The following is a 14,464-nucleotide window of genomic DNA, read 5'->3' as shown; positions in this document are numbered from 1 at the left end:
TTTGAGAGAAGAATACATTCCGCCTAAGTTCTATAAATTTTCAACTCACTTTAGATTTTCTGTACATATGGGCTGATAATAATCCAGGGTTAACACATCACTTTGCCACTTACCTCTACAAGGCATTAGAACAGAAGAACAAGGATGTAACACACTAGTCTTTATTTGTATAATCTTGACCGTGCATAACCGCAATAAGTTTCTTTTTCTATGTAATGAACTAGCAATCTTTTCTATGTAATGAACTAGAATTATGTGATTTTACCCTCTTGATCAATAAAAATATATGTTGGTTCTTAAAATATCAGCAACTCTTAAACTAAATTTGTTGAGTGAAAGTTCCACTTTTCTTCTCCATATCCAGGTGGGTGACATTGTTCGTGTCCAGATAAACGAGAAGTTCCCCTGTGACCTTGTCATGCTGTCATCTAATAATCAAGATGGCAAGTGTTATGTGACTACTGCCAACCTTGATGGAGAGACAAATCTGAAGGTCAGATTGAAAAAAAAAATTGTCACTCTTTCCATGCTGTTAAAGATAGAAATTAGAGTAGATATTAGAGTAAGGGTAATTTTAAAGGTTAGGTTGGACTAGGGTTAGGTTTAGTGTAGGGGTTAATCCTCTGTTCAATCAACATTAATTTGTGGAGTTTTGGGGTTTTTTCTTAAAAGGACAGAGGGTGGGGGAATGATCTTTCCTTGGTAAAATTTGGTGGGATAGAAATGTGATTTGGAGGGGTATTCAAGGTTGAGAAACCAGGGATGCTGTATGTGGAGATTTTTCCTTGGCTTGCATGTATACTTTATGAATGCATCTCCTGTTTCCAGGAAATGTGTGTGTGTGGCAAGATCTCCTTTAAACAGACTTCTTAGAATCTGAAAACAAACAAACAAACAAACAAGAAAAGCCTTTCTAGCCCCTTGAGTCATCTTTCTTTTTTTTTTCCTCCCCTATCTTAAGACACAGGTATGTATTCCTGAGACAAGAAAATATCGACTGGACACAGACTTTGAAGGATTGGAAGCTGTGATAGAATGTGAGAAGCCCGTGGCTGACTTGTACAGATTTATTGGCCGCCTTCACATAATGCAAAATGGACAAAAGATCACCAGGCCTTTGTCACTAGAAAATATTTTGCTTCAAGGAGCCAGACTCAGGAACACAACCTTTATATATGGTAACTAGTGACTTGTTTCTAAGACATCATTTTCATATGATTTTTATATTTTTGTTTTATTTCAGTCCTATATGCTTGATTTTCTACAGGGCAAAGTTGAATAGTGTTACAGACTAGAATTAAAGACTGCAGCTGGGTACCTGACTGCGTTTTGTAGGATGACATTGATATGATTTTAACTTTATCTTTTATTATTATAATATCGAGTTCAAGATGGTACAAAAAATTAACTTAGAAACTAAAAATGCATTCAGAAGCTGTTGTCATTACATGCCTTTTTATGAGTTGTGATGCAAATGTTTCATGACTTTGATGAGTCATGCCCCTGAAATGAAGTTTTTGTTTTGGAGTATTTGTTTCATTGTTTTTGTTTTCCCTTTTTCATCCTAGAGGATGAAATTAATACTCACTATATCTGCTGCAGGTTGTGCAGTTTATACAGGCCAAGAAACAAAGATGGGTCTCAACTCTAAATTCAAAACGACCAAGTTTTCTCATGTTGAGAGGTAAAAATTCAAAACTAATAAACGACATTTTCCATAAAGCTAGAATTTATCAAATGTGACCTCTTTGCACTTTCTGTACCTTTTGAGTTGAGTGTGTGCATTCAGCAGACTGGCCAGTAACCTCATTATATGACATTGATTTTGCCAATGGTCCAGTGTTGCCGTTTCTGTGTTTAACTTTTTATGTGAAGGAATTATATTTTCTTACTTTTAAGATTTTTATTTAAAATAACGTCATTGCTTGTTGGTTTGCGGTTTACAGAGCTTATTAAAATATTGATGACGTTAAATTCTAGGTGATATATCATGCATCTTGATTGTTAAAGGTCTTTTTCAAAATGGCAACTGCTAGCTTGATTTAATTTATCTATATAATGTGTTCAGCATTATTTGGTGCACATATTGTAACAGGGATATCATATGTCCAGTTCGGATTTAGTGTAGAGAATTTAATTCTAATGTTGGGAGGCCAGGTTATTTATTTCATTTGTTTACTGTTACAGGAGAATGAACACTTTTCTCATCGTCTTTATCATCACTTTATTTTTATTGTCATCAATTTTTACGGGTCTCAAGTACTGGTACACAACAACATTCATTCTTCCCTGGTATGTTCCTCCAGGCAAAGATGAACTCACAGTGAGTGATTCTTCAAGTTTTGTGGTGATAGGGATAGTTGCACAGTGATGCTGATGCTGCCAGATGTGCTCATGCTCATGGCCAGCTGCATTTGCTGATGAGTTGCATTTTGGGGATCTTTTTCTAGGTATCTTTTAATGTTTTGTTTCTGTTTTCCTTGTGGATTGCAGTTGCTAAATCATCTTTGGCTCTTAAAGGAACAACCATCACTAAAGAAAAAGGCAAAGCTTAAAGTTATTTGGTCTAATGTAATACATTTTTGGAACAAAACTTTTTTTTCGATTTATCAGACATATATAGCATAATATAAAATGGAACTTATCCTCTTATCGGTGTGATACATAGGGCACATCTTATATTATTGACAGAATATCTTAAAGCATGTGTCATGAGGTCTGAAATTCCAAATCCAATTCCAAGTTGCACTAATGTATTTTTAGTGAATCTATTAATGTCTAAATTGAAATATATCTCCCTGTGTGTCACAGATTTAATTGACTTATAAAAGCTGAATCTGTCACTGTTATTAATTTTATAATTCCATTCTTGCCAGTGACAATTATTCTTTGTTTAAAATGTTTAATAAAATTGCTCACTGCTTCCACTCCGCGATTTAGCCAAACATGTCCTAAACCATGCCTAAATAGAAGTAGCCTGATCTCATATACCTAGTTTTGCTTCCCTTTATTGTCTATTCATTCTAACATTCTGTAAGCTCACCATGGAAGTCCTTGCTGCTCCATCCTTGTTATTTTTATCCAGTGTCTTACATAGCTTATGTATAGGTTAACAAAAGGGGGATATCTTCCAAAATCATCATATATCCTCATGGAAGGAGTATGTGTACCCACACCCAAAAATCTTTTCGTATCATATGTGTGCACTTTTTCGATTGCTATACAAACATTTCCATGAAGGCTCTAAACTTCTGCTCCATCACATAAGATTGGTCTGACTTGCATATCAAATAACCTGGTAAACACATTCACAGAATGATTGCCTATCTTGTATAATGTATTAATAATGCAAGATACTGCTTCCTAGGCATTGGCAGTTAAATCTTCAGACGCACGGGAAAAACTTAATCTTGTGGAGAATAAAGGCCTAAATCTGCGGTTCTCAAACGGTGGGGCATGCCTCCCTGGGGGGGCGCGACGTGCTCACAAGGGGGGCGCGAAGGTGGTCATCTTTAAAAAATTTCTTATACCGGTATTAGTGAAATTAGTTTACATTGCTGGCTAAGGGGGCCGCGCGGACGTACCTTTGTTGGTCAGGGGGCGTCACAAGTAAAAGGTTGAGAACCGCTGGCCTAAATATTTACCACATTCATTTGTACGCTTCCATAATTATAGCCACCTTTCATTTACTGCTAAGAATTCCCCTTTTTTAAAATCCACAATATTACTCTTATTTTAGATGAACATTTAGACCAAGTCTTTAATGTATTTAATTGGTGCTGTGGTCCTATTACGGTTTCTGACATCAATACAATATCATCTGCAAATAAAAGAATAAATATTTCCATAAAATCATGTGAAAAGGTTGCCCCGTGTTTTTCCATTGCTCATAATTCCTTAAGCCAAGTCATTAGTAAAAAAGCAAAAAAATGTATAGCACTACACACATCTCCTTTCTTAACCTTCATATTATATTGTAAGGTAGAATATTTCAATCCAAACTTTCAGCAGGCTTAAACCTTCAGTTCATGCCAGTCCCCCATCTCTTCATGTTTGTGTGTGTATGCATAAGTGCGTTCTAGCAAAAGGCACAAGCATAGCTTAACGCTAGTAGACATGGTTATATCCAAGATAAATTCACTTTTGGTCAAGATGTACAAAAACTTATCCAGGTTATGCTAGTGGATGATTTTGTGAACAGTCCTGTCATCTTTCTGATTGTCAACAGACTATGAACGTCATTGAGGACTTTCTAGCATTCACTGTCTTATACTACTACATTATTCCGATCTCTCTTTATGTGACTATAGGTAAGTACATCTATGTCCTCGTGCACTCCACCTTCATCATGTAACCTCTGCATTTTTGCACAAGTTTTGGATTAGGTGCTTCCTAACATTAGACAGTCTGGTCATTGTATGTTAGACTATTAGACTATCTGTTCATTGTTATGTTAGACATTCTGTTCATTGAATGTTAGACTGCCTGTTCATTTGTAGATATGTGAGCACAGCACATTGAGCTTATGTCCATGCAGGGAAACATGCGTTATAAATTCTGTTGTTGTTGAGTATGGCTATGCATCTTTCTTATGCATAAATGGTATTGAACTTCATTATTAGGAATTTCATCCTTTGATTTAGATAGATTGTACTGCATTACGAAACTTTTTTGTTGGTTATGCAAATCAGTTATTTTAATTGGTGTATTCTTACAGAAATGACAAAAAACAATTAAGACTTTTAAATTGGAAGTAATCAAATCACTGTAAGAAACAAAATTGCAGATTATTTGACCATTGTCAATGATTGAGCTTCTGAAAGCCAAAGTTTATCTTGACACTATCTCTGCTTTGAAACCAGAAATTCAGAGAGTTGTTGGATCGATGTTCTTCAAGTGGGATTGTTCTATGTATGATGACGAGTTAGATCACCCAGCTCAGGCAAACACATCGGATCTCAATGAAGAGCTTGGACAGGCAAAAGCTTTATTGTTTTTATTTAGTTTCAGTTTTCTGTGGCTTACAAATTTCTTTTTGGGTGAAAGTGCCATATTATGTACATCAATACATATTTTTTAAAAGTTGGATGTACTCTATGTGTGTGTGTATACATTCATGCAATCATGCGTATGCTGGCATATGTTTGGATACACCACATACAAGGCACATACCTCTGTCTTATAATGTCGTAACAGATAAGTTTTTTAAATGATTGTGTTTATTTTTACTGACAAAGCAGCTTAATAGCTTATGTTGTCTACAGTCTATTCTCACTGAACTAATCACTTAGTCAAAGAACATCACTAAAATGTTGTTGAACTTACGTTAAAGTCAATCAGAAAATTGACCTCATTAAATACTGTGGTTTTCACAGGTGGAGTATCTGTTCGCTGACAAGACAGGGACTCTAACAGAGAACACCATGCAGTTGCGCTTTTGTTCCATTAATGGGATAATTTATGAGGAAATAAATGATACGCTATGTGAATACAACTCATCACAGCCTGTCTCCAACATGTCTGTGAGTACCAGCAGCTTGTGGCATGAGAATAAATTGTGACAGTGGTAGGAGCAAATGTTAAATAATCTGGCAGCACCCATATTGCTGACTACATTCTTGGCAGAAATCATGGGAGCAACTGCAAAAGTCTGTAAAAGTTAAGCAGGTTCACCTCTAACAAAAAACAGCAAATCCTATATCTGTAAGTTTGTTTTAACAGATGTGGGATCTTAACCTTCACCTGAATTCTCAGGAATGCAACACACATTTTTTTTTTAAATTTCAGAAACGTGAACTTGATAGGAAGGAAAATTAAAATTACAATTAAGTTCAAAGTATGCAGAAATAGACTGTACTTACTTCTGTCCATCTGTAAGCAGCTAGTTCTTTTAAATCCAAAGGGAAATAGGTATATCAAATGGTAGTTTTGAAAACTACCTTGGACACAAAATATGTTGTCATTGGGTTGTCTGGCCATAAGCTTTAATCTGTGTCGCATACCTAAATATAAATAAGGAAACACAACTTATGATAATTAAAAACAACTTTAGTGTGTAAAACAGACTCCAAAATAATGACAAAAAGTAGCTAACCCTCATGAAGTGTGCTTTCTTGTTGCCATCTTTTTTCTTTTTTTTTTTTTTTTAATAAGAGGCATATATAGAAAAAATTTTATCTTCAGATCAACATTTTCCTGTTTTTGTTTTGAGGATAATAATTCCTTTAAAATTGTTCATTGTTTAAATAGCTGTTTTATATCTTTTCAGTATCATATTGCATGCATAAAAATTATTGAATTTGTGGAACATATATGCACTGCCTGCAGTAAATCATTGTTAAGTTAATGATGCAAGTGATTTAACCACTTAATATAGTACAGCTATTGCCATCATCAATCATCAATCATCAATCATCATCATCAATCATCAATCATCATCATCACTTTTCATTTTAGGACCACAGATTTTAAACAGAATTTTAAAGTTTGAGAAAAGAAAGACTATTGTCAGTAATCTTCATTAGGTTTAAAGTAACAAACTTAAAGTCACTCTTAGTCATTCACTTCTTTTAATGTCAGACATTCAGAGAACATTTTCTAAGAGCTGTATTGTGCATGGAGAAATGTACAAAGCCAGAAATTCTATCCTGTTTTTTTATTTCCACAGGAACATTTAATTGAGTTCTTCACTGTCCTGGTCCTATGTCACACTGTGCGGGTGGACCATAAAACAAGCGGTGATACAGTAGTCAGCACTGATAGCATTTACAGTCATTCAGGCAAAGACTACGAATATAATGCATCATCACCTGATGAAAAAGCACTTGTGGAGGCATGCCGCAAGTATGTGGACATGTCTGTGCGTCTTTGTGTGTGCGCGTGTGTGAATCTGCATGTGGAAGTCTGTGCCCTGGATAATGAAATGTGATATGAAGTAGGAGTGAAGTCAAATACCAAGGGCACCTATGCCCATAATATTTTTGAAATTTCTGTTGTTTGGTGCAGAAAATGCTGTATATAATGACCAAGATTTTTGCGGACCCTTTACCTAGCATTATGTTTTGAATTATTTCAAGTGTGGTACTCTTTTATGTTACCAAACCTTTTATGTACAACTTATTAATCTATTTTCATCAAGGTATGGGATTGTCTTCCATGGGAGCAGAAATGACCACATGGAGGTGACTTTTCAAGACACAATGAAGCGGTTCAAGGTGTTAAACATTTTGGAGTTTGATTCCATTCGTCGTTGTATGAGCGTCATTGTACAGGATGAGACGGGTATAGCATTTCACAAGAGATTCTTTGCTATCTTGCAGTCGGGTTATATTGGATGATATGTTCTGCAGCTTTCATATTAATATCATATTAATATCTATATTAATATCTACTTATGCTTTTCAGGTTGTCGGTTTGAACATTTATGAATGGATTTAGGTGTAGGGATATTTGCTTTCCTCTTTTGCTCAGTTTTTCTTTTTGTATACCTTCATTTTCTTTCTCTTCCATTCTTTCCTGCACATCCTTCTTCTGGTGTGTTCTTTGCACATTTGGTGGATTTTTTTTTTTGGTAACAATTTTCAAGTCATCTTTTATAATTTGCAAACATAATTATTTGGGCTAATTTGACTGTGGTAAAATTTGAAGATTTGAATTTTACCACATAGTAAATTATCTTGAGAAATTTAAAATGATGTTTACAGGTGAAATTCATGTGCTTTGCAAGGGTGCAGAGATAGATATTTTTGAAAAGGTCTCCAGTGGTGACCTTCAATCAGCTTCTAAGCATATTAACCAGTTTGCTAAGGTAAGCTATCTCTCTCAGAAAGAGAGTGGGATCTGACTTGTAGGGTTTTTTTTTTTTTTTTTAATGGCTATTATGTCCAAGGTGCAAGAATAATTATTAATTTATTTTTATGCTACAAAACCCTGTTTTGCCTTATGAGAATGGGTCTGTGTGGAAATGTTTGTGCTGTTACCACACACACTTATGCTGTGTCTTTTTAATCTGCCTTGTCGTGTTGTGAACTGCTTAAATTTCATTTATCTTTAGTTGGGTCTGCGAACATTGGCCATTGCAAAGAAGACAATCTCCAGAATAGAGTTTGAAACATTGAATGGAGCGCTCCTAGAGGCTAAGAGTTGTCTTCAGAGGAGAGAGAAGAAGGTATGCAAACAAAATTTTTAAATACAGGTGATCAAATTTTTTAGCATGGTTTTTATTTTTTTTAAATACTCATAAATTAGCTGTACACACCTGCAAACTTACATGCATATATATTTATACACACACATTTGTATATTTATGTAGACATATTGTGCATTGCTGACATATGTTTGGCTGTTTTCTAGGTTTTAGAAGTGTGCAACATGGTTGAGAGTGAACTCAAATTGTTGGGAGTCACAGCAGTGGAAGATAAGCTGCAGAAGGATGTGCCCGAAACCATCATCAAGCTCCGCAATGCTGGCATCAAGGTCAGGTGTCTATGATAGTCTCCAGCTGTCTCACCTGTTAACATGATGTCTACATAATGTATGGCATGCATAATACATTTACCAGTTATATTGTCTTTGAAAATGGCTTATCATCACAGTACAGGACATGCAGTGCAAAGACAGTAACACTAGTTTATTCTTTGTAACCTTTAGTGTAACTCTTATAGATTTATTAGTCAGATGGAGAAAAAAACTGGAGCTGACCAGAACTTTTTAGGTTATCAGACAGAACAATAAAGAGATAGAAAAGGAAAGGATTTTATTTTTCCTCTTTTCCTGTGTGCCTGACTTCTTTGAAATGAAGGTTTGTGGACAGTTTGAGACCTAGTAAGTTTGATGTGTTAGTTCCCCAGTGTCTCCTTCATATCAAGCCACCTCAGGTTTTTACAGCATTGCTCCTTACATGTAGTTCTGTACATTGGTTAAAACTGAATGTTTGTTTTGCTTGAACACTGTGGTGCCTGTAGGTATGGGTACTGACTGGGGATAAAGAAGAGACAGCCATCAACATCAGTTACTCTACAGGTCACTTCAATATGGGGATGAAAGAGCTTCATCTCACTGGAAACGTAACATCTGACGACTGTCAGATTGCCATTACACGTCTCTGTCAGACGTAAGAGCTTTTTAAAGGGTATAAAGAGGGGAGATTATATAAGGTGATAACTAGAATGCTTTTGTTGAAGTCATAAAATGTACTAAAATGCCAACATTTATTAATACTATACCAAGATAATAAACAGAATTATAGAATGAATGTGTCTGCTTTGCATAAGAAATTTTCTTAATTTTTTTATGGGAGGAATGTGTTTCATATGTGTACAGCTCTCATAGTTTAATTCACAAAGATGTTTCCTATGAGTTGGTGGTTATTAGAATATCTCACAGTTACATCTGTTTTTATATATTTTATTAGATATATTACGACACGACATGCATACACATTTGGAATTAAGGTACATAGGTTGATTGGAGCTTAGTTGAGTAAGTGGTTTTTCAAGTACATGTAACGATTCATGGTCTTAAGAAGCAAGTAGTGATTGCTGGTGTGTTCTGAACACAGGATAACTTTGTCAGATGATGGTGATGAATATGTCCTGATAATTGATGGTCAGTCACTTCATCATGTTCTCGCCAATCATCAGCCAGCTCTCCGGCAGCTATGCAGCAGCTGTGTGGCTGTACTCTGCTGCCGAATGTCACCGATACAGAAAGCACAGGTCAGATTTGCCTCTCTTTTCTTTCATATCATGCGTTCCACCTCCCCCATCGGTCCAGGCAGTTATAAGAGTTGTATATCTGTTGACTCATTTTCTACAAATTGTTGAAAAAATATGATAAAAATGTATGCAGGAAAGCCCCAATAGTATTTTTTAATCAAACATAATGCTAAAAGAACTTCAGTTTGTCCGGGCATAAGTTCAGTATGACAAAAAATTTTCAGGAATTGGAAGTGTTTGATCTTTCCTGCTTGATTCAGGTTGTGCGATTTGTGAAACACTTAGCTGGGGCACCGGTGACGGCTGCCATTGGAGACGGTGCTAATGATGTCAGCATGATCCATGAAGCTCATGTTGGAATAGGTGAGTGTTGATGACACTGGTCACAACAAATTTCATGACACAAGTTATTTTGATTCAGTACCTGGTAAATTTATAACAATAAAACAATTTTTTAAAGTCATTTTTGTTGATAAAATGAAAACACAATAAAACCTTCTTAATAAGATCTCCTAAAAATCCATCAAAATCAGGTTATAGTTGATGGGTGTTTTAGAGAGGAAACTTGGGGAAATTGACCAGTCTGCTTTCATTCTAGGAACCATGACTTCAAACACTTATTCAGGTTCATTTATTTTAATGTTGAAAATAAATCTCTTACCATAGTGCTTCTTTTTATTTCTTTTTTGATATGCTCTGGTAAACAAAGAGACAATGAATGGGGCTAAGGGTGTCATTTCAACCCAATGCCATGTCGCCCCAGCCATATTGACCTCCTGCCTAAGTTGAATCAACCCTACCAGGACCATTTTATCATTCTATCATCTCAGCACTAAAAGCCAGATCAACCCAGGCTTGGGATAAATGAATGCCATAGCAGTGACTCTTGTTTGATGTTAACAGAACACTTAATACCAGCCTTCAAACTAAATAATACATGATGTCAAAGGCTTTTAAAAAAATAATTTTGAGTCCAGGTTGATTCAACTTTCAGTGTTGGGACAGTGACTTAAGTGGATCAGTATGGTCAATTTAAATGCTGTTTATTTGAATGTGACTTTTTCAGTTTCCTCATTCCATTACAAATTAACAAAGCTTTTAGTAACGCAATCTGATTTCATGACCATTTTAGTGAAATGTTAATGTATACACACTTGCATTTGTGAATGTGGGTATGTGTGGGTGGATGTGCTTGCTTGTGTGTGCATGTGCGTGCACATATGAACACCAGGAATAATGGGCAAAGAAGGGCGAATGGCTGTGACCAACAGTGACTATGCCTTTGGAAAATTTCGATTTCTGTCACGAGCCCTGCTGTTACATGGCCACTTGTACTACATTCGATTAGCCACAGTGGTGCAATACTCTTTCTACAAGGTACTTGATTTGTTTTGAGTGTCTGTGTCGTGGGTGTGTGGTGGAAAAGTGTATGCATTAGTGTACCATTCTATAATTCTACAGCTCTTTAGCGATAAGACTTAGATCTATACTTGTTCTCTTTCTACAGCTCTTTAGTGATAAAACTATTGCTCTGTACCATTTTCTCATTCTACAGTTCTGAAGGGCTAAGACTATATTGTACCTTTCTAAAGTGTACTTTATCAGTACTTATTTAATCAGTACTTATTTCCCTAGAAAGTAATGTGTACTGTAACTTTAAAATTTCTTTTCTGATTTGCAGAATGTGGCATTCATTACTCCACAAGTTTTCTATCAGTTTTTTTGCCATTTCTCACAACAGGTAACCATGATGCTTTTTTAAAAAAGGATTTCAAAGTTAAATCATCAATTAAAATGTAATTCACCTACGCACATTCTTATTTAATTAAAGAACTCATTATGAAAAGCTTATGCATGCAGATGCACATTAGTTTTGGGTATACATTATTTTTTTATCTGTAAAAGTTTAATCTTTGATTTTTAATCTCTAACAGTTATTTCCTATGTTCTGCCTCTGTCTTTTTGTAGTCAGCATATGACTCGTTTTATCTGCTGTTCTACAACATCACCTGTACATCACTACCCATCCTCATCTACGGCATGTTTGAGCAGCACATGTTGCAGTCCAAACTTCTGGGAAAACCTGCCTATACAAGTCAGTAATCTGTGTGTTGGTCATCTCTAGATATCACTTGTTTTTAAAGGTCTGTAGTGTTATATTTACTGCATGATTTAGTCTCCTGCTGTTTTTCTTTTCAGGCTGTTACTCTTGAATTGCTAGTACTAACTCAACCATCACATTGCTCTGGCATGCAGTATTCTGTAAGCAAGTATAATATAGAAAAGCAGTCAGTTTAGGAGGCTGAGAAGAGACCATGTCTTGGAAGTAGCATTTTTATGCTAATGTTTGCAGTGATCAAGAAATGGCAGTTTGATTGATGAAATCAATGGGAATATGTATATGTATATATCAGCTTTGAGTGAACAGCATGTATGGTAAAGCTCTGGAATGTGTTAGAGACATGCTCCTGTTGTGTGTTTGAAATGTTTTGTTGTGGCATCTTGATGCAAGGAAGAATTCATTTTTTGTGTTGAATGTATGGCAAGGTCATGAGTTGTCCATCCTTCTCAGCATGAATTGTAGCAGCTACAAATTTGTATTACTGGACTGCTTGCAGACAATTTTTTCCAGTTAACTACTAAAATGAAGCTGGTGTATACAAAGCTCCCGGTTTAGCCACGCTTCAGTTTAACTAGTAGAACGAGGCCAGTGTATACAAAGCTCCCGGTTTAGTCACATTCATTGTTTAGGCTCACCATGACTTACAGCAGAGAACTTTGCAAGAGGCTGAGCGTTGGTCTCAGCAGCCAGACAGCAATCCACCTATAAATGTCTATGGTAACAGCCAGCCTGTTAATTGGAGGTCTTTTACTATGGGAGTTTACTCAGTTGTTAGGGCAACTGGAAAAGGTTGGCAGTAGAAGCATGTAGCCCTTCATCCAAACAAACCAAGAGTATACCTTTGTTTTAAATCCTTTTTTATAGTGTACAAATAGGGTTGAATGTTTGACGAAGTTTGGCCAAAATTTTAGATGATCGCTATATAAAATCTTTCCCAAACTTACTCAAACATTTATCCATATTTGCTTAAGAAGGCCTTTAGTTTTCCACCTTGACAAATTGATGTGGCATGCAGTTCAGTGTGTACATTTTTATACACATTAACATGCACACACACACAAAATAATGTCAATGATTTTTTTTTGTTTGTTTTGCAGGAGAATATCTCGAAATTCAAAATTGTCTTGGCTTAAGTTCATTCAGTGGAATGCCTTCGGTAACTTTGGTTTGGTTTTTCCCCCCCCCCTTTATGCTTTCTACCTGTAACCTTATAAAGCATTAATTTCTCCATATATTTGCATTTTTATCTTTTCTTTTTCTTTTTTTCTTTTTTTCTTTTTTTTTTTTTAAAAAGAGAAGGGATGCATTTTTATTTTACCTAATCTGTAAGTTTCTTGTCTTCCGTATGCTTAATGTGTGTTGTCTGCTTGATGATTCCTCAGCCTGTAAAACAGACTTAACTCTATTATGCTTGTGTATTTTTAGTGTGCATTAGCTGTGTAGAAACTATTTACTGTGCCTAGTGCTTCTGTTGTGAGGGTCAGGCATGTCTTAAATTAACTATTTTTACTAAATATTATCAATTCTGTGGCAAAGAAGATTTAGCTGATCATAAACAGATGCACTCTTCTAGACAATTGCTTGATGTGGAAAGGCAGCAGCTTGTATGCCCCAGTTACTCAAAAAGATTTGCTGACAGTAGACAGATGCTCCTGGCAGAACTACACAAGTAAGACAGATCTAAGAGTAGGCACCCGAGAGCAAACAGAAAAAAGGCTGGGTGACTAACGTGAAGAAGTGGACAGGTTGTTCACTGGGGTACTCAGGCTGGTAGATGACCAGATCTGCTGGCATGAGTTCGCCTCTACTGCACTCTGACTGCTCCTTAGGACTGGTGTGTGGAAGGAATGCCAGTAATGGGATGGACTGAACTGAACCAGAGAGATCAAGTCAACCAGTCTTCCTGGGTAGAAATTTTAGCTCAGGGCTAACAGCCCCATCATGTAAAGAAATAATATTACAGAAAGTTGCCATTGGGTTGCCTATTGTCAGCAATATAGCTATTGATCAGGTGGTGAAACAGACAAAAATCTGAAAATGTATCAGGTGAACCCTTACATCAACACTGGATGACTTGGACTGTGCAAACAAACTTACACTGATTTTTTTTCATACTTACCATCATATGCAAGAAAAAAAAATACTTTCTAGGAATAAATGCCAGTTAAGTGGGACTGACAGAAAGAAGAAGGGGGGTCGGGAGGGACTGGTGTTTTATGCTATTCAATAACTAAGGCTATATAAATGCAAGTGCAGCCAGTTCTGTAAACAGATGATACATGAACAGAAAGAACAATGTGCCCAAGATGAGAGATGGTCGATCTTCATTGTATTGCTGACATGTTAACCATTGTGCCACTGCACTGCCCATCGAGAAGAAAACAGATAATGACATAATGCATTCAAAATCCTATCCTAGTCAGAATTGGTGGCTGGCCATGAATTACCAACAACAGATAAAATCCCTTATCCTGGCAGCATTATTACAAGTGATGGGGGAAGCTGGAAATGATGTACAAAACAGATTTAATCAGCAGCCAACGTTTTTCAGAGTTTGAGCAAAATATGAAAATCAGCACAGTACAGCAAAGACTCAAAATTGCAATTATATTACAGCTGAATTATG

The 14,464-nt window shown here is 36.1% G+C and overlaps 1 protein-coding gene across 10 annotated transcripts in view; it reads left to right on the top strand.

Annotated features, from left to right (window-relative positions):
- Positions 1–14,464, top strand: part of LOC112555912 (probable phospholipid-transporting ATPase IF) — a 42,168-nt gene that overhangs the window by 13,134 nt on the left and 14,570 nt on the right. For 9 of the 10 annotated variants that reach the window (XM_025224489.1, XM_025224487.1, XM_025224494.1 and 6 more), the window contains exons 6-23: positions 365–493; positions 962–1,178; positions 1,603–1,684; positions 2,188–2,323; positions 4,229–4,310; positions 4,863–4,978; positions 5,376–5,522; positions 6,668–6,843; positions 7,139–7,281; positions 7,704–7,807; positions 8,054–8,167; positions 8,353–8,475; positions 8,964–9,112; positions 9,560–9,716; positions 9,977–10,079; positions 10,948–11,093; positions 11,398–11,457; positions 11,685–11,811. In XM_025224489.1, the coding sequence (XP_025080274.1) occupies positions 365–493; positions 962–1,178; positions 1,603–1,684; positions 2,188–2,323; positions 4,229–4,310; positions 4,863–4,978; positions 5,376–5,522; positions 6,668–6,843; positions 7,139–7,281; positions 7,704–7,807; positions 8,054–8,167; positions 8,353–8,475; positions 8,964–9,112; positions 9,560–9,716; positions 9,977–10,079; positions 10,948–11,093; positions 11,398–11,457; positions 11,685–11,811 (2,311 nt within the window). Of the gene's footprint in view, positions 1–364; positions 494–961; positions 1,179–1,602; positions 1,685–2,187; positions 2,324–4,228; positions 4,311–4,862; positions 4,979–5,375; positions 5,523–6,667; positions 6,844–7,138; positions 7,282–7,703; positions 7,808–8,053; positions 8,168–8,352; positions 8,476–8,963; positions 9,113–9,559; positions 9,717–9,976; positions 10,080–10,947; positions 11,094–11,397; positions 11,458–11,684; positions 11,812–12,935; positions 12,995–14,464 lie in introns of all 10 variants that reach the window. The other variant, XM_025224496.1, reaches the window with a different exon arrangement.

Source organism: Pomacea canaliculata, linkage group LG14 (genome assembly GCF_003073045.1).
Source record: "Pomacea canaliculata isolate SZHN2017 linkage group LG14, ASM307304v1, whole genome shotgun sequence".
Taxonomy (NCBI): domain Eukaryota; kingdom Metazoa; phylum Mollusca; class Gastropoda; order Architaenioglossa; family Ampullariidae; genus Pomacea; species Pomacea canaliculata.
The sequence above is the reverse complement of the archived record's forward strand: the minus strand, read 5'-3'. Positions and strand labels throughout refer to the sequence as shown.